This window comes from Anolis sagrei, chromosome 9 (genome assembly GCF_037176765.1).
Source record: "Anolis sagrei isolate rAnoSag1 chromosome 9, rAnoSag1.mat, whole genome shotgun sequence".
Taxonomy (NCBI): Eukaryota; Metazoa; Chordata; class Lepidosauria; order Squamata; family Dactyloidae; genus Anolis; species Anolis sagrei.
The window spans coordinates 12855117-12875934 of NC_090029.1; the positions used below are offsets into that span (position 1 = coordinate 12855117).

Below are 20818 nucleotides of genomic sequence, written 5' to 3' on the forward strand. Positions count from 1 at the left end.
GACTGGGCCACAGCAACGCGTGGCAGGGGACGGCTAGTACAATAATAAATAAGGAGAGGATGCATTCAGTTTGTCTATGGGGTGGATGACTGGGAAAAAGAAATGGGGGGAAGGCTTTTGTGAGAAGATGCACCGTTAATCTGCTTCTAGTTAGTTAAATGAACTCTCATAAGAGAGACTAAGCTGTTGGAACTGAGAGATTGTCATTGTGTGAAAGTCAGCAATGGCTGACTAAAGTGGGGATGTTGTGCAACAAAGGCATAGGTACGTACATACATGGTTTCATTATGTGCAAAATCATCAGCTGTTGACTGTGTAGTCGGAATGCTGTGCAACAAATACATATACATGGTTCATCATGCAATCAAATTACAAGAAAGGAGATTCCATCTGAACATTAGGAAGAAGTTCCTGACTGTGAGAGCTGTTCAGCAGTGGAACTCTCTGCCCCGGAGTGTGGTGGAGGCTCCTTCTTTAGAGGCTTTGAAACAGAGGCTGGATGGCCATCTGTCAGGGGTGATTTGAATGCAATATTCCTGCTTCTTGGCAGAATGGGGTTGGACTGGATGGCCCAGGAGGTCTCTTCCAACTCTTTGATTCTATGATTCTATGAGGAACTGTATTAAGGGGTCAGGGCATTAGGAAGGTTGAGAACCACTGGCCTGAGTAATTCGGGGAGGGGGCGTACCCTGGCGTTTCCCCGCCCTTTCCCTTGTGGCTCCGCCCCTCCTTTCCTCCCTCCCTCCGGCGGCGGAACAAAGCGCGGGCCCCATGGCCGCCTCCTCCTCCTCCTCCTCCTCTTCGTCTGAGCCGAGGGCCGGGCTGCTGCCTCGCCTCCTCCCTCCTCCTCCTGCTGGGTCTGGTCGAGGGGGCGGGCAGTGAGGGCGAAGGGGCGGCGCCTGCTGTCCGGGGCACAAAAGCAGGCTGGCCTGCCCGGCTGGGAGGGAGGGACGGGCTGCCCGGCCGGCCTGGGCATGGCTGCGCGGGGCCGGCGCTCCTGGCTGCTGGCGCTCCTGCTCGGGCTCGTGCTGGGCTTCCTCCTCGCCTCGCGACTCCTCCCGGCCCGCACCGCCCCCGGCCTCTCCGCCGCCGCCCGCCTCGACGCCCGGACGGGGGCCTCGGGACGGGGGAGCCTCTGCCGGGGAGGGAAGGGCGGAGGGGGGAGAGAAGGGGGAAGAGGGGCGCCGCGGGACGGGCCCCACCCCGACCGCCCCCCCGGGTCGCCCCCTCCCCCCGGCCAACCCGGAGCCGGGTTCCTCTTCGTCGGGGTCATGACCGCACAGAAGTACCTGCGCAGCCGAGCCATGGCCGCCTCCAGGTGAGCGCCCCCTCCCCAACTCCCCTCCTCCTCCTCTTCGCTCTTTCTTCCCCTCCTGACGCCCCTCCTTTGGCACCCCCCCTTCCTTCCTCCCTTCCTTTGTTAGCAGGGACCCCTCTCTCGGCTGCAGAGCCTTGCCTTCCGTCCGAACAGCCCCCCCCCCCCCCGCTACAAGGCACACCCCTTTAGTGGAGACGTGGGCAGGAGAGGCCCCTTGCTTGCTTGTTTGCTTGCCTGCCTTCCCTCCTTCCTTCCTCCCTCCCTTCCCTTTCTTTTCCTTCCCTCCCTTCCTTCCCTCCCTTCCTTTCCTTCCTCTCCCTTTCCCTCCCTCCCCTCCCCTTCCCTTTCTTTTCCTTCCTTCCTTCCTTCCCTCCCTTCCTTCCTTCCCTTCCTTTCCCTTCCCTTCCCTCCCTTCCCTTCCTTTCCTCCATCCCTTCCCTCCCTTCCTTCCCTTCCCTCCCTCCCTTCCTTCCCTTCCTTTCCCTTCCCTTCTCTCCCTCCCTTCCCTCCCTTCACTTCCCTCCCTTCCCTTCCTTTCCTCCATCCCTTCCCTTCCTTCCCTTCCCTCCCTCCCTTCCCTTTCCTTCCTTCCTTCCTCCCTTCCCTTCCCTTCTTCCTTCCCTTCCCTCCCTCCTTCCTTTCCTTCCTTTCCTTCCTTTCCCTTCCCTCCCTTCACTTCCCTCCCTTCCCTTCATTTCCTCCATTCCTTCCCTCCCTTCCCTTTCTTTTCCTTCCTTCCTTCCTTCCTCCCTTCCCTTCCCTTCTTCCTTCCCTTCCCTCCCTCCTTCCTTTCCTTCCTTTCCTTCCTTTCCCTTCCCTTCCCTCCCTTCCCTTCCTTTCCTCCATTCCTTCCCTCCCTTCCCTTTCTTTTCCTTCCTTCCTTCCTTCCTCCCTTCCCTTCTTCCTTCCCTTCCCTCCCTCCTTCCTTTCCTTCCTTTCCTTCCTTTCCCTTCCCTTCCCTCCCTTCACTTCCCTCCCTTCCCTTCCTTTCCTCCATTCCTTCCTTCCCTTCCCTCCCTTCCCTTTCTTTTCCTTGCTTCCCTTCCCTCCCTCCCTCCCTTCCTTTCCTTTCCCTTCCCTCCCTTCACTTCCCTCCCTTCCCTTCTTCCTTCCCTTCCCATGCTCCCTCCCTTCCATTCCTTTCCTTCCCTTCTATCCCTCCCTTCCCTTCCTTTCTCCCTTCTCTTCCTTCCCTCCTTCCCTTCCCCTTCCTTCCTTCCTTCCTTTCCCTCCCCTCCCCTCCCCTCCCCTCCCTTCCCTTCCCTTCCTCACTTCTTCCATCCTCCCTCCCTCCCTTTCCTCCCTTCCTTTCCCTTCCCTTTGAGGGCCAGTCTCTCTGTCCCTCAAAGGTGGGAGGGGGGCCTTGGAGACAAAGGGAGTAGTCCTAAAGTTGGAAGAGACCCCATGGGCCCTGCAGGACAGGCACACGCGCCTCCTTGGCCTTGGCCAGTGTTTTTTTTTTTAATGTCATGTCAGGAGTGACTTGAGAAACTGCAAGTCGCTTCTGGTGTGAGAGAATTGGCCGTCTGCAAGGACGTTGCCTAGGAGACATTGCCTGGATGATGTAATGTTTTTATCATCCTTGTGGGAGGCTTCTCTCATGTCCCCATTGCATGAGGAGCTGGAGCCCATAGAGCAGTGGTTCTCAACCTTTCTAAGCCATATGAACTTCAGTTGCACATCTGTGGAGAAGGAAAAGGAAGAACTCAAAACTGTGCCAAATGGGGCTTCCTTAGTTCCTCATAAGGAACCAAACAGACAGTGTTCGTATGTCACCACAAGCCATGATGGGGCCTTGCTGGCATTGAACCACTTCCCGCTGCTACCAAGCCATGGCTTTTGGATGAGCCAAGCCCTACCCCAAGTTCACAAGAGTTACTCAGTTGGGAACATGGTTTGATGATCCGCAACTACGGTTGAGCCTCTAGACCAGTGGTTCCTCAACCTTTCTAATGTTGCGACCCCTTAATATAGTTCCTCATGTTGTGGTGACCTCCAACCATAATATTATTTTTGTTGCTACTTCACAACTACAACTTTGCTACTGTTATTAATCATAATATAAATATCTGATATGCAGGATGTATTTTCATTCACTGGACCAAATTTGGCACAAATACGTGATATGCCCCAATTTGAATACTGGTGGGGTTGGCAGGGGATTGATGTTGTCACTTGGGAGTTGTAGTTGCTGGGATTTATAGTTTACCTACAATCAAAGAGCATTCTGAACTCCAACAATGGAATTGAACCGATCTTGCCACACAGAACTCCCGTGACCAACAGAAAATACTGAAAGGGTTCGGTGGGCACTGACCTTGAGTTTTGGAGTTGTAGTTCACCTAGATCCAGAGAGCACTGTGGACTCAAACAGTGATGGATCTGGACCAAACTTGCCGTGAATACTCAACATGCCCAATGTGAATGAACACTGGTGGAGTTTGGTGAAAATAGACCTTTCGTTTGAGAGATTTAGTTGCTGGGATTTATAGTTCACATACAATAAAAGATCATTCTGATCCCTACCAATGATAGAACTGGGCCAGACTTCCCACATGGAACCCCTATGACCAGCAGAAAATGTTTTTGGATGGTCTTTGGCGACCTCTCTGAAACCTCCTCGTGACCCCCCCAGGGGTCCCGACCCCTAGGTTGAGAACCACTGCGATAGAGGGAGCTCATCTGCCTCCCCCCAGATTTGAACCTGGGACCTGTTGGTCTTCAGTCCTGCTGGCACAGGGGTTTAACCATTTGGCGAGTATTGTTACCCCTGCAGAGAGGGGAGGCCTGCTTGGATCCCCTGCCCCCTCCTTCCCATCCAGCTTCGACCATAGCCCCCCACCCCGCCCCCTCCGCTGTCCTCCGTCCCGTGCCCGAAATAATAAATGCAGCAGAATAATTTGACCCTCAGGGCAAAACATGGGTGTCCCCCTCCCCCTTGAATCAAACTCAACTGTGGTTTGCAAGGACCTTCCAGGCACTGGACCCCAGGCCAGGTTCTTCCATTCGGAGCTGAAGAAGGCACACCAGCTGGGTCTCCTTTTCAAGGGGTCCCTCCCCTTCTTCTACCCCCTCGCTGCTTTGGGATGACCCCATGAAAGGTGCCTGGGTGTCTGGATGTAGGTGAACTACAACTCCAAAACTCAAGGTCAATGCCCACCAAACCCTTGTAGTATTTTCTGTTGGTCATGAGAGTTCTATGTGTCAAGATTGGTTCAGGTCTATCATTGGTGGAATTTATAATGCTCTTTGATTGTAGATGAACTATAAATCCCAGCAACGACAAGTCTCACATGACAAAGCCAATCCAACCACACCAGTATTCAAATTTGAGCGTCAAGCCAATCCCGACCGGGACCTCCTTCCACCTGGAAACCGATGCCCTCACTATGGGAGAAGACGCAGATCCAGAAAAGGGTCCACAGTCACTGCAGACCCACCAGTACACTGATCTTGGAAGACTATCCTACTTGGACAATGAGGGATCACCTAAGTCAGTGTTTCCCCTTTGCAAGGGGTCCCTCCCCTTCTTCTCCCCCCTCGCTGCTTTGGGATGACCCTGTGAAGGGTGCCTGGGTGCAGGCATGTAGTTGGGGGGGGGGGTTGAGTGGCTTCACCTCCCCCCCCCCCCCCGAAATTCTCATGGTGGCCTTACTGGTACATTATTTAAACTGTTATGTTTGTTCATATCATGATCTGATCACTATGCACTATATATCCCATATGAATGGGAGTATTGGGATAACGATGCAAAAGGTTTGCTAGGGTAGATCCTCAGCCCCCCCTCCTTTTGAATCAAACTCAGCATCCCCCCCCCCCAATCAAACTCAGCACCCCCCGAATCAAAATCCTGGCTACGGGCCTACCTAGGTGGAAGCGGAAGGCCATCCCCGTACAGCGAGTCAGAGGCACCTGGTCACCTGGGGCTGCACAGATCTCTGTGGCGACCTTTGCTCTAGGTCGTGGCCTTCCTGGCAAAAAACATCGCCGCAAGTGCTCTCTTTCTCTTGGAGAGAGGATTGCAGGCGGGCCTCCCTTTCTATTGCCGAAACCCATCAGTGCTGCCTTGGTTTACTCATAACATTGGGGAGTCTCTTTCCCAGCCCCTCCAGTTGCTTTGAAGCTTCTGAGGTAGATCAGCCTGAGAGTCTCCTAGTGCAGGGTGGAACTCGCTTTTGGTTCTGTCTCTTCTTGGTATGGTACCTATACAGAGGCGGTTCTAGGTAATTTTCAACAGTAAGCAAACAGTATTTTGGTGCCCCCCCCCCAACCAATCACTGATATATATTTTCTGTTCATCGTGGGAGTTCTGTGTGCCATATTTGGTTCAATTCCATCATTGGTGGAGTTCAGAATGCTCTTTGATTGTAGGTGAACTATATATCCCAGTAAGTATTATTTATTTATTTACTTACTTACTTTATTTGTATACCGCAGTTTCTCAGCCCGTAGGCGACGCAACGCGGTTAACAACAGCAGGAGCAAAAATTCAATGTTAGCATCATACAAACCATTTAAAAACAGTTAACATAATAATATACTAAGTAATTACATATCAATAAACAACTCAGTAGCATCTCATAACTAGAATCGTGATCCAGCTCGTCATCCATAGTTCCGTTTTCCTATATTCATTGCACTGCTTATCCAAACGCCTGTTCAAATAACCAGGTTTTCACTTTCCTCCGAAATACCATTAATGAGGGGGCTGATCTAATGTCCGTAGGAAGGGCGTTCAACAGCCGAGGGGCCACCACTGAGAAGGCCCTGTCCCTCATCCCCACCAAACGTGCCTGTGTTGCAGGCGGGATTGAGAGCAGGGCCTCCCCAGAAAATCTTTAAGTACTGGTGGGTTCATAGGTGGAGATGCGTTCGGATAGGTAAATTGGGCCAGAACCGTTTAGGGCTTTATAGGCCAACGCCAGCACTTTGAATTGTGCCCGGTAGCAAATTGGTAGCCAGTGGAGCTGGCACAGCAGAGGAGTTGTATGCTCCCTGAGTGCCACTCCCGTTAGTATCATGGCTGCCGAACGTTGAACCAATTGAAGCTTCCGAGCAGTCTTCAAAGGCAACCCCACGTAGAGAGCGTTGCAGTAGTCTAAACGAGATGTAACCAGAGCATGGACTACTGTGTCCAAGTCAGTACAACTCACATATGTCAAGGTCTCTTTTCCCCCAAGAGCGCCTCAAGAGCACCCCTGGGCAAAATCAACTATACCGCGAATGCTTACTTTGCATAATGAGTCGAGCCGCCCCTGGCTCCATCACACTCCTAGGAAGGGCCCAGTGCTCCATTGGGGACAGGTGAGGAGGGGCTTTGCTCATACCTGCCACAGTTCACCCTTCCTGCCAATCAGTGGCAGCTACTTACTCACTTCTATGGAAGAAAAGTAATTGGAGTTGAGACGGTTTGATATTTGATGTTAGTCGCTCTGAGTCTCTCTGCGAGGGAGAGAGAGGGCAGATTAAAACAAAGTAAATAAATAAATACTAGCTGCAGGAGATTAGTCTTCCATGCTGCACAGCTCCAGAATGGGGGACGATGCCTGGCTTGAGAGCAGTACGTGTGAAAAAGATCTTGGAGTCCTCGTGGGGAACAAGTTAAACATGAGCCAAAAGTGTGATGCAGCGGCAAAAAAAGCCAATGGGATTTTGGCCTGCATCAATAGGAGCATAGTGTCTAGATCTAGGGAAGTCATGCTCCCCATGCTCTATTCCGCCTTGGTTAGACCACACGTGGAATACTGTGTCCAATCCTGGGCACCACAATTGAAGAGAGATATTGACAAGCTGGAATGTGTCCAGAGGAGGGCGACTAAAATGATCAAGGGTCTGGAGAACAAGCCCTATGAGGAGCGGCTTAAAGAGCTGGGCATGTTTAGCCCGAAGAAGAGAAGGCTGAGAGGAGACATTATTATTATTATTATTATTATTATTATTATTATTATTATCATTATTTGTACCCCGCTAGCATCTCCCAAAGGACTCGAGGCAGCTTACAAAGGCCAAGGCCTCAATAAAACAACAATACAACAATACACATAAACCACAAAGCAAATCAAAACATTAAGCAATAACAATAAACAGTAAAAACAATACACCGTAGCACAATAAAACTAAGGCCGGGCCCAGTGTAGATGGGTACAGATTAAAAGTGCTGATATGACAATTGAAATATAAGGATTTTTGGGTAAGTGCAATGTGCGGACAATCTTAAGTCTCTAGTAAAGTGCATTTGGGACATGATGCTGGGGTTTCCTGTTCTGGAAAGGCACACCGGAATAGCCAAGTCTTCAAGCTCTTCCTAAAGACTGCCAAGGTAGGGGCCTGTCTGATGTCCTTGGGGAGGGCATTCCAGAGTTGGGGGGGCTACCACAGAGAAGGCCCTGTCCCTCGTCCCCACCAAACACGCTTGCGACGCAGGTGGAATCGTGAGCAGGACCTCTCCAGATGAACAGAGGGATCGTGTGGGTTCATATACAGAGATGCGGTCATGCAGGTAGGCGGGTCCCAAACCGTTTAGGGCTTTGTAGGTGAGCACCTGCACTTTGAATTGGGACCGGAAAATGAACGGCAGCCAATGGATATAGCCATGTGAGAGGAAGTCACAGGGAGGAGGGAGCAAGCTTGTTTTCTGCTTCCTTGGACACTAGGACACGGAACAATGGCTTCAAACTACAAGAAAGGAGATTCCATCTGATCATTAGGAAGAATTTCCTGACTGTGAGAGCCGTTCAGCAGTGGAACTCTCTGCCCCGGAGTGTGGTGGAGGCTCCTTCTTTGGAGGCTTTTAAACAGAGGCTGGATGGCCATCAGTCAGGGGTGCTTTGAATGCAATATTCCTGCTTCTTGGCAGAATGGGGTTGGACTGGATGGCCCATGAGGTCTCTCCCAACTCTATGATTGTATGAGGCCTACTTGTGCTCTGTGTCTAGGTCATAAGAAAACTATTAGGAGAATGTGGCAACTTGATGAGAGCAGCTATTATAGATGAATAGTCATTTAGCCACAAACCCATTTTGGGAACAGGCTGGACCTCTATTCAACCAGAATTCTCTTCCCCAGACATTGGTGGGTCTCCTGAAAAAGTACAGTTTAAAGGGCTTCCTTTGTCTGCCTAATTGTCCGATTCTGCGTGCCCCTGGCCTCAGTGAGACTTGAAGCAGCTCGTGTCCATGTACTGAATGGCAACTTTTTGCAAGAATTCTGGCACAAAGAAGCCTGTAATGGAAACCAGTTCATTTCTGTTCCTGCTTTTGAATGGAGTAGGAGCTTTTGGGGACTCATTTGCCCCCCCGTCTTTCCAGATAGATAGAGGAAGTTGCATTTCTGGGGAACACACTGCTTTGCTTGCTAAGGCTTTTCTGCAGACCCAGATGTCCGCTGCCCTTTTAAAAAAAATTGCCATTTGCTTTCGAGTTTCCTCCTTGACATTTCTGTTTGTGATGTGAAGTTGGGGTCTAGAGCAGTGGTTCTCAACCTGGGGGTCGGGACCCCTGGGGGGGTCATGAGGGGGTTTCAGAGGGGTCGCAAAAGACCATCCAAAAACGTATTTTCTGTTGGTCATAGGGGTTCCATGTGGGAAGTTTGGCCCAGTTCTATCATTGGTAGGGATCAGAATGATTTTTTATTGTAGGTGAACTATAAATCCCAGCAACTAAAACTCTCAAATGCCAAGGTCTATTTTCCCCAAACTCCACCAGTGTTCATTCACATTGAGCATACAATGGGCTGACTGTGCCATGGCATGTTTGGTCCAGATCCATCATTGTATTGTCGTAGACTTTCATGGCTGGAATCACTGGATTGTTGTAGGTTTTTCGGGCTGTATGGCCATGGTCTAGAGCATTCTCTCCTGACGTTTCGCCTGCATCTATGGCAAGCATCCTCAGAGGTAGTGAGGTCTGTTGGAACTAGGAAAAAGGGTTTATATATCTGTGGAATGACCAGGGTGAGACAAAGGACTCTTGTCTGCTGGAGCTAGGTGTGAATGTTTCAACTGATCACCTTGATTAGCATACAATGGGCTGACTGTGCCTGGAGCAACCTTTTGTTGAGAGGTAATTAGATGTCCTTGTTTGTTTCCTCTCTGTTGTTGTGCTATTGCAATTTTAGAGGGTTTTTTTAAACCATCATTTTCATGGTTTCCTCCTTTTTGTTGAAATTGTCCACACGCTTGTGTATTTCAATGGCTTCTCTGTGTAGTCTGACATGTTAGTTGTGAGATCCATCATTGTTTGATTCCACAGTGCTCTCTGGATCTAGGTGAACTACATCTCCAAAACTCAAGGTCAATGCCTACCAAACCCTTCCAGTATTTTCTGTTGGTCACGGGAGTTCTGTGTGGCAAGATTGGTTCAATTCCATTGTTGGAGTTCATAATGCTCTTTGATTGTAGATAAACTATAAATCCCAGCTGTGGCCCATATGGGGGTTCTGTGTGGGAGGTTTGGCCCAATTCTATCGTTCGGAATGCTCTGTGATTGTAGGTGAACTATAAATCCCAGCAACTACAACTCCCAAATGTCAAGATTCTATTTTCCCCAAACTCCAGCAGTGTTCACATTTGGGCATATTGAGTATTCGTGTAGAGCAGGGGTTCTCAAACTAAGGCCCGGGGGCCGGATGCGGTGCTCCAAGGTCATTTACCCGGCCCTCGCTCAGGGTCAACCTAAGTATGAAACTACTTGAATGCACACAATAGCAACAACAATCATATCAGCCAAAATCAGGCCCACACTTTCCATTGAAATACTAATATGTTTATATTTGTTAAAATTGTTCTTAATGTTAATTATTGTATTGTTTTAAAATGTTTTTGCACTATAAATAAGATATGTGCAGTGTGAATAGGAATTCATTCATGTTTTTTTCGAATTATAATCTGGCCCGCCAACAGTTTGAGGGACTGTGACCTGGCCCTCTGTTTAAAAAGTTTGTGGACCCCTGGTGTAGAGTTTGGTCCAGATCCATCATTGTTTGAGTCCACAGTGCTCTCTGGATCTAGGTGAACTACAGCTCCCAAACTCAAGGTCAATGCCCACCAAACCCTTCCAGTATTTTCTGTTGGTCATGGGAGTTCTGTGTGCCAAGTTTGGTTCAGTTCCATCGTTGATGGAGTTCAGAATGCTCTTTGATTGTAAGTGAACTATAAATCCCAGCAACTACAACTCCCAAATGACAAAATCATAATTTTTTGAGTGATCATAGAATCATAGAATCAAAGAGACCTCATGGGCCATCCAGTACAACCCCATTCTGCCAAGAAGCAGGAATATTGCATTCAAATCACCCCTGACAAATGGCCATCCAGCCTCTGCTTAAAAGCTTCCAAAGAAGGAGCCTCCACCACACTCCGGGGCAGAGAGTTCCACTGCTGAACGGCTCTCACAGTCAGGAAGTTCTTCCTAATGTTCAGATGGAATCTCCTCTCTTGTAGTTTGAAGCCATTGTTCCGCGTCCCAGTCTCCAGGGAAGCAGAAAACAAGCTTGCTCCCTCCTCCCTGTGGCTTCCTCTCACATATTTATACATGGCTATCATATCTCCTCTCAGCCTTCTCTTCTTCAGGCTAAACATGCCCAGTTCCCTAAGCCGCTCCTCATAGGGCTTGTTCTCCAGACCCTTGATCATTTTAGTCGCCCTCCTCTGGACACATTCCAGCTTGTCAATATCTCTCTTGAATTGTGGTGCCCAGAATTGGACACAATATTCCAGATGTGGTCTAACCAAAACAGAATAGAGGGGTAGCATTACTTCCTTAGATCTAGACACTATGCTCCTATTGATGCAGGCCAAAATCCCATTGGCTTTTTTTGCCGCCACATCACATTGTTGGCTCATGTTTAACTTGTTGTCCATGAGGACTCCAAGATCTTTTTCACACGTACTGCTCTCGAACCAGGCATCCCCCATTCTGTATCTTTGCATTTCATTTTTTCTGCCAAAGTGGAGTATCTTACATTTGTCACTGTTGAACTTCATTTTGTTAGTTTTGGCCCATCTCTCTAATCTGTCAAGATCGCTTTGAATCCTGCTCCTGTCCTCTGGAGTACTGGCTATCCCTCCCAATTTGGTGTCGTCTGCAAACTTGATGATCATGCCTTCTAGCCCTTCATCTAAGTCATTAATAAAGATGTTGAACAGGACCGGGCCCAGGACGGAACCCTGTGGCACTCCGCTCGTCACTTCTTTCCAAGATGAAGAGGAAGCATTAGTGAGCACTCTCTGTGTTCGTCCACTTAACCAATTACAGATCCACCTCACCGTAGTTTTGCCTAGCCCACATTGGACTAGTTTCCTTGCCAGAAGGTCACTCCTTGTGTTGTGAGACATTTTGTTGCCAAATTTGGTGTGATTTCGTTCATTGGTTCTTTTGTTTTTAAGGTACTCATTATGCACAGAGCATTTTTAGATAGACAGACAGACAGACAGACAGACAGACAGATAGACAGAAGAGAGCGAGGGGGGGATAATTTAATAATACTAATAAAATATAATGTTATAATATTATAATATAATGTATTTATAATAATGCTATTAATTTGTAACATAAGATTCCTTTCACTTCCTGTTGTCTCAGCCCCGTTGTTCTTTACTAGAAGTTGTTTGTAAATCGGATGTGTGCAACTCAGGGACGAACTGTATCTATAAAAAGTGGGAGATAGTGTTTATTTGTTCATGTAGTTATCAGGAGCGCTGGGGAAGTAATGGGGAGGGGAAACGAGCCTTTGTTTCCCCTAATTTTTTCTAATACGTGGGATTTCGGTTGCATTTTTGAAAACAGGTTGACGATTCTATTAAAAGACAGTTGCATTTGTGCCTTGGAAGTGCCTCCCTGCCCGACCGTCTCTCCTACTGTTTCTCCTTGCAGTTAATCTTTCATGGTGCAGGGAAGCTGTCCTGATAATTAATTGGCTTTTGTCGAGGGAAGTCATTAACGGGCATGGCTGGAGAGAACCTAATCTGGCCACTTTGCCAGATGAATCTGTCTGTGTGGGGGAAAAGCTTCTTGTACGGTGGCGGGGCTGCATCCTCCTTCGCAGTGAAAGCTACTTGAAGGAGCAGATTAAAAACAACACCGGGTGTCCCGTTCTGAGCATTTCTCCCTTGCATTTTGGCTTCTCGTTTTGAAATAACTTTCAATACTATGGGAATTAGAATTGACCCAGAATGAATATGTTTTTATCTCTTTCTGGCTTTTTTTGGTGGGTGTTTTGTTATGTTTTGTCTTTTTTTTTGCTGGATTTGGGGAGGAGGGATGGGAGGGAGCCCAGTTCCTGGAAGTTATTTAATTATTTATCGTGTCAGTATCAACCAGACAATTGTATTACATTTTTAGCAATTTTTAACAAACAGACAAAACAGAAAGGAGGAAACCAAGCACGGCTGGCAGGGACGAGAGATAGGGCCTTCTCGGTGGTGGCTCCCCGGCTGTGGAACGCCCTTCCCATAGACATTAGATTTGCACCATCTCTAATGGTATTCCGTAAAAAAGTAAAGACCTGGTTATTTGTGCAGGCGTTCGAATAATTAGTGCAATGTCTGGTAATGACATAGGAATGGAACAACGGATGACGACTCTGGATCATGTTTTTAGTGATGAGATGCTAGTGAACGGTTGTTATAGTAATTGTGTACTAACTGTGTATTAGATTAGGTTGGTAGCTGTTTCTATATTGGTGCATTGAATTTTGCTGTGTCCTGTGTCTTGTGAACCGCCGTGAGTCGCCTCCGGGCTGAGAACAGCGGTATAAAAGTAAATAAATAAATAAATAAACCATGAAAATGAACAAAATCTGGCTACCAGTATTAAAAAACTCTAAAATTACAACAGCACAACAACAGAGAGGAAACAAACAAGGACATCTAATTACCTCTCAACAAAGGTTTGCTCTAGGCACTGTCAGGCCATTATATGCTAATCAAGGTGATCAGTTGAAACATTCACACCTAGCTCCAGCAGACAAGAGTCCTTTGTCTCACCTTGGTCATTCCACAGATATATAAACCCATTTTCCTACTTCCAACAGACCTCGCTACCTCTGAGGATGCTTGCCATAGATGCAGGCAAAATGTCAGGAGAGAATGCCTCTAGACCATGGCCATATAGCCCGAAAAAACCTACAACAACCCAAACAAAACAGAGTGTGCAAGCTTGGTAGTTGATTAAATGTCCTTTGACCAGTATCTGGCCACTTGGAGTGCCTCTGGTGTTGCTGCAAGTAGGTCCTCCATTGTGCATGTGGCGGGGCTCAGGTTGCATTGCAGCAGTGGTCAGTGGTTTGCTCTTCTCCACACTCGCATGTTGTGGATTCCACTTTGTAGCCCCATTTCTTGAGGTTGGCTCTGCATCCCATGGCGCCAGAGCGGAGTCTGTTCAGCGCCTTCAAAGTCGCCCAGTTTTCTATTTGCCCAGGGGGGGAGTCTCTCATTTGGTATCAGCCATTGATTGAGGTTCTGGGTTTGAGCCTGCCACTTTTGGACTCTCGCTTGCTGAGGTGTCTGGAGGTATCCGAGAGGTGGAACCGAAGGGCTTTAAGGGGCTGTCAGTTAAATTGACAACAGGCTCGAAGGTAAAATGAATGATCTTTTGGAGAAACAAGGCTTAATGGGGATGACGACTGCAGCAAAGGGTGTATTCTTTCTCCCCAGCCTTTTCCAATTCTTTTGAAAGCCTCATTAAATGTGTACCTAAGGATGATCCTTCACACCTAAAGTGTCTCAATTGCCACACTGCCAACATGTCTTGGGTACATTTAGCATTCATGTGCTAAGGACCTTTTCTTTTTTCTTTTTTAAGAAATTTTATTAAATTTTATATAGAATACAACGAAAGAGTGAGAACAATTAGGTATAGAAAAGTAAAGAAAAAAAGAGAGAGGGAAAGGCCAATAAAGTAAGAAGTAAAAAAGTATATATCCTAAATAAAACCCTAAAAAAAAATAAACTACAAGAATACATCCCCACACACACACACACACACACACACACACACACAAAGGGACTTCCATTCCATCTTCTTGGATAAAATATTCTTATTATTTATTTATTTATTTATTTATTATTTATTTACTTTGCTTATATACCGCTGTATCTCAAGCCCGAAGGCGACTCACAGCGGTTCACAAACAGTAAAAACAGTAGAAACAGCAATTATTACAAAAAACAACCGTACCCAATCTTCTCATCATCCAAGCGTAGTCCAGGTTCGTCGTCCATTGTTCCATTCCTATGTTCCATTACCAGATTGCACTAAATTACTCAAACGCCTGCACAAATATCCAGGTCTTCACCTTTTTGTGGAATACCATTAGAGATGGTGCCAGTCTAATGTCCGCAGGAAGGGCGTTCCACAGCTGAGGAGCCACCACCGAGAAGGCCCTATCTCTCGTCCCCACCAGCCGAGCTTGAGAAGCAGGCGGGATCGAGAGCAGGGTCTCCCCGGAAGATCTCAAAGTCCTGGTGGGTTCATAGGCAGAGATGCGGTCAGATAGGTAGCTTGGGCCGGAACCGTTTAGGGCTTTAAAGGCCAACGCCAGCACTTTGAATTCAGCCCGGTAGCAGATCGGTAGCCAGTGGAGTTGGCGCAACAGGGGGGTTGTATGCTCCCTGCGCTCCGCTCCTGTTAAAATCATGGCTGCCGAGCGTTGGACTAGTTGGAGCTTCCGAGCTGTCTTCAAAGGCAACCCCACGTAGAGAGCGTTGCAGTAGTCTAAACGGGATGTAACCAGAGCGTGGACTACCGTGGCCAAGTCAGACTTCCCAAGGTACGGGCGCAGCTGGCGCACAAGCTTTAGCTGTGCAAATGCTCCCCTGGTCACCGCCAAAACCTGGGGTTCCAGGCTCAGCGATGAGTCCAGGGTCACACCCAAGCTGCGAACCTGCATATATTATTCAAAAATATATTTTTTTTATTAAAGATAATAAAATTGTCTCTCTTGTTTTTTATATTCGCAAATTGTCCAGATAGTCATGAAGATTGTCCCAGTTCGTTCTTTTTATTATCATGCCTGTATTTTTCTTCAACAAAAAAGTCAGTTTGTCCATATCCTTTATTTCTCTGATTTTTTCCACCCAATCCTGTACGGGTGGTACTGAGTCTTGCTTCCATTTTCTGGCAAAAACAATTCTAGCGGCGGTCGTTGTATATGTAAAAAGTTTGTCCTCTTGTTCTGTCAATTGTAAATCCAAATCTGTAAAGCCTAACAAGTAATACTCTGGTTTTCTTGTAAAAGTTCTTTTTAAGATCTTTTGCGTCTCTTCATGAATTACCCTCCAAACCTTTACTGTTTCTTTACAAGTCCACCACATATGGTAGAAGGAACCCACTTGTTCTGAATATTTTCAACACTTATCAGAAACCGTTTTATACATTTTAGCAAGTTGTTTCGGTGTGGTATACAATCTGTGGAACATTTTTATCCAATTTTCTTTTAAGTGCTAAGGACCTTTTCTTATGGGTCAGTTTCAGACCTTTACAGAAGAAAAACTAGAGTAGTCTTCATTAATGGGTAATCAGAGGGCTTTCCTAATTGTGCTTGGTCTTTGCTTTGCAGGACATGGTCCAGCACCATCCCTGGTAAGGTCCAGTTCTTCTCCAGCGAGGGTTCAGACACCTCCCTTCCCATCCCCATTGTGCCCCTGCCTGGCGTCGATGACTCCTACCCACCTCAGAAGAAGTCATTTATGATGCTCAAGTACATGCACGACCACTACCTGGACAAGTACGAGTGGTTCATGCGTGCGGATGACGATGTTTACATCAAAGGAGACAAGCTGGAGAACTTCCTCCGCAGCCTGAACAGCAGCGAGCCCCTCTTCCTGGGCCAAACGGGGCTGGGCACCACAGAGGAGATGGGGAAGCTTGCCCTCGAGCCAGGAGAGGACTTCTGTATGGGGGGTCCCGGCGTGATCATGAGCCGCGAGGTGCTGCGGCGCACAGCCCCCCACATTGGGGAGTGCCTTCGTGAGATGTACACCACCCATGAGGACGTGGAGATCGGGAGATGCGTGCGGCGCTTCGCAGGGGTCCAGTGCGTCTGGTCTTATGAGGTACGTACGCCAGTCTGCAGGCAAACTGCTGCTATCTTTCTGGGAGAAACATTTGAAAGTGGGTGGCATAGCCGCCTGGAAAGCAGTGCACGACCAAGGTCCCTGAGTTACAACAGGAAGTGAGAAGAATCTTATATATTATTAGTAATATCATAATAATATTATATTACTATGTTATACGTATACAGGTCCAGGTCCTCCAGTTACAACAGGGAGTGATAGGAATCTTATATATTATAATTAGTTTTACAGCTTTATTATGACTATTTATTTGTCGTGTCAGGGCAGCCAGTCAATTATATTACATTTCTAACAACAAAGCAAACAAACAGACAAAATACAAATTTTGTGAGTTTGGTAGTTGATTAAATGTCCTTTGACCGGTATCTGGACACTTGGAGTGCTTCTGGTGTTGCTGCAAGGAGGTCCTCCATTGTGCATGTGGCAGGGCTGAGGTTGCATCGCAGCAGAGGTCAGTGGTTTGCTCTTCTCCACACTCGTATGTCGTGGATTCCACTTTGTGACCCCATTTCTTAAGGTTGGCTCTGCATCTCGTGGTGCCAGAGCGCAGTCTGTTCAGCGCCTTCCAAGTCGCCCAGTCTTCTGTGTGCCCAGGGGGGAGTCTCTCATTTGGTATCAGCCATTGGTTGAGGTTCTGGGTTTGAGCCTGCCACTTTTGGACTCTCGCTTGCTGAGGTGTTCCAGTGAGTGTCTCTGTAGATCTTAGAAAACTATTATGACTACATTATTGTTGTTGTTGTTGTTCATTCGTTCAGTCGTCTCCGACTCTTCGTGACCTCATGGACCAGCCCACGCCAGAGCTCCCTGTCGGCCGTCACCACCCCCAGTTCCTTCAAGGTCAGTCCAGTCACTTCAAGGATGCCGTCCATCCATCTTGCCCTTGGTCGGCCCCTCTTCCTTTTGCCTTCCACTTTCCCCAGCATAATTGTCTTCTCTAGGCTTTGCTGTCTCCTCATGATATGGCCAAAGTACTTCAACTTTGTCTCTAGTCTCCTTCCCTCCAGTGAGCAGCCGGGCTTTATTTCCTGGAGGATGGACTGGTTGGATCTTCTCGCAGTCCAAGGCACTCTCAGAACTTTCCTCCAACACCACAGCTCAAAAGCATCTCTCTTCCTTCGCTCAGCCTTCCCTAAGGTCCAGCTCTCACTTCCGTAGGTTACTACAGGGAATACCATGGCTTTGACTAGGCGGATCTTTGTTGCCAGTCTGATGTCTCTACATTATTAGTATTATTATATTACTGTTTTATATATGTAGAGGCCAAGGCCCCCCAGTTTCAACAGGAAGTGAGAGGAATCTTATATACTATTACTATTACAATATTTATATTAAATTATTATGGAGGTAAAGGTAAATGTTTCCCCTGACATTAAGTCTAGTCAAGTTTGACTCCGGGACTCTGGTGCTCATCTCCATTTTTAAGCCAAAGAGCTGCCATTGTCCATATAGTAGTCTCAAAGGTCATGTGGCCACTGGCATGACTGCATGGAGCACTTTTATTATTAGTATTATTATATTACACACACACACACACACATATATACACACACACACGAGGGGTATTTTTTAAGTAAGGTCCGTTTGAACATAAGTACACAACGAAAGTTGATTTCAAAAAAGTAAATTTATTTTCAGAAAGTACATACTTCACTCTATTTTTTGACATAGTTGCCAATATTAAAATACCCTCTTCATAAAAACATGCCGCCTGCTCCGATAACCAAGAGTTCATTGTAATCAAAGAAGGGCGACCGGAGCAGTCCTCATCATGGACGTTGTCACGGCCACCTTTGAATTGTTGTACTCACTTACGCACTTTGCTTTCACTCATAACAGTATCACCGTACACTTCACAAATCTGTCGATGAATTTCTGCAGCAGGCAGGTTCCTTGCTGACAAAAACCGTATCACTGAGCAAACCTCACATGCGGAGGGAGAGTTGATAGTCTTAAACATTTTTAAAGCACAGAACAGAACCGTACAGGTTAGCTACAGAGCGGAAACTGAGCACAGTTTTTCCCGAGGCATGCCGGTACACGACGCACATGCTCGTTGCGGTATGCGCGCGAACTACTAGTGTCTACAACAAAACGGACCTTACTTTAAAAATACCCCTTGTGTGTGTGTGTGTGTGTGTGTGTATATATATATATATATATATATATATACACACACACACACACACACACACACAGCCCAAGGTTCCTGAGTTACAAACATCCAATGTATAAACAAACGACCCCTAGTTAAGGATGGGGGAGAAACAATAGGAATGTAAGGACTCTTATATATTATATTGTTGTTGTTGTTGTCCAAGCTCGGCCTATCAGCCCACCAGGACCCTAAGATCTTCTGGGGAGGCCCTGCTCTCTATCCCGCCTGCTTCACAGGTGCGGCTGGCGGGGACGAGAGACAGGGCCTTTTCTGTGGTGGCCCCTCTGCTATGGAACGCCCTTCCCATGGAGATAAGATCAGCCCCCTCGCTGATGGTGTTCCGAAGAAGATTAAAAACCTGGATGTTCGAACAGGCATTTGGTTAATTGGTGCAATGAATGTGATGATTACAGGAATGGTAATATGGACGACGAAACTGGATCACGATTTTAGTCATGAGATGCATTGGGTTGTTATTGTTGTGTCAATATTGTGTATTATGCTTTTATGGTTTTAAATTGTATATTGTTGACTGTTGTACCTTTGTTGTAAACCGCGTTGAGTCGCCGGTTAGGCTGAGAAACTGCGGTATACAAGTAAAGTAAATAAATAAATAAATAAAATATGTATATAGCTGTAGTTACAATTAAAATGTAGTAGTACCAACTTACAATCAAATTCAACTTAAGAGTTAACCTACAGAACCGATCTTGATCGTAACCCAGGGATGGCCTGCACTTTGTTTTGTGTGCATTTTTAACCCAAAACATGTGCTGAAAATAAGTATTCTTCAGAAAGGAGAACAACCGTGGGGGGCTTCCAGGAAATCTATTTTTTGATTTCACAGTTTTGAATTTGGGAAGTTATGGTTAAATTTGAATCTAGGAAATACTCATCTGCGCTGTCAAAAGCACTGGGACAATGCAAGTCTCTACATCCCATTCGGTTGGTTCTGGTTTGTTGGGCCTCAGTTCAGCTAAGGGTTCGTTGGAGCTCAATAAGCTCTAGATGGCCTTAAGCTCTTTAGCGTGAAGGAAGCACCCAGAGGATAACTGACAAAGAAACCTGCCGTTTCTCCTCCAGTTGACATGTTGCTGAAGACAACATCCTTGTGCTATGTTCTCTGGCCGCAGAATCTGTATATGAGAACTCGCAGACGAGAATTGGATAGGAAGGTGAAAACAAAAGTGTATGTGTCATGCCTAATAACCGGCACAATGGGTGTCGCCGTGGGATGGAACACGAATGCATCAATAAGTCTTAACAAGGGTTTGCCGATAGGCCCACTTTGCAGGCCAAAGAAAGCAGAAACACTAGGCTTGTGCAATCAATGAGGAAAATGTATTCTCGAAGGCTTTCATGGCCGGAATCACTGGGTTGTTGTAGGTTTTTCCGGGCTATATGGCCATGTTCTAGAGGCATTTTCTCCTGACGTTTCGCCTGCATCTATGGCAAGCATCCCCAGAGGTAGTGAGGGCTGTTGGAACTAGGAAAAAGGGGTTTATATATCTGTGGAATGACCACAAAGGACTCTTGTCTGCTGGAGCTAGGTGTGAATGTTTCAACTGACCACCTTGATTAGCATTTGATTGCCTGGAGGTGCCCGGAGCAATCTTTTGTTGAGGGGTGATTAGATGTCAAACAAGGAAACAAACAAGGACATCTAATGTGTGGGCAGATTTCCCACACAGAACTCCCATGACTATCAGAAAATACTTAAGGCCATTCAGTCCAACTCCCTTCACCAGGGCAAGAAAATCAAAGCCTTCCTGACAAAGAACCATCCAGCCATAGATAGATAGATAGATAGATAGATAGGATTCACACACACACACCCACACAGATATAGTATCGGAGATTTGAAAGGGACCCCTAAAGAAGGACAATTATATGTTGCATGTTCCAGAGTAGGCAAACCAGACAAGCTCCACATCAACACTGACAAAGAAACAGCAAAAAATACTGTTTACCCACAAGCATAAAGACATTACATAGATTAGAAACCAAAACTTTATCATAACTTTATTTTCCAGATCATCGGACTGGGCCACAGCAATGCGTGGCAGGGGATGGCTAGTACAATAATAAATAAGGAGATGATGCATTCAATTTGTCTATGGGGTGGACGACTGGGAAAAAAAGGGGGGAAGGCTTTCGTGAGAAGATGCACTGTTAATCTGCTTCTAGTTAGTTAAATGAACTCTCATAAGAGAGACTAAGCTGTTGGAACTGAGAGATTGTCATTGTGTGAAAGTCAGCAATGGCTGACTAA

The 20818-nt window shown here is 47.0% G+C and overlaps 1 protein-coding gene across 1 annotated transcript in view; it reads left to right on the plus strand.

The window, feature by feature from the left end:
• The first annotated feature begins 756 nt into the window (after positions 1-756).
• CHSY1 (chondroitin sulfate synthase 1) overlaps positions 757-20818 on the plus strand; it is a 110259-nt gene continuing 90197 nt past the window's right edge. Inside the window, exons 1-2 of the mRNA XM_060755674.2 lie at positions 757-1318; positions 15875-16370. Coding sequence (XP_060611657.2) covers positions 975-1318; positions 15875-16370 — 840 coding nt within the window. The 5' untranslated portion in view covers positions 757-974. The remainder of the gene's footprint in view (positions 1319-15874; positions 16371-20818) is intronic.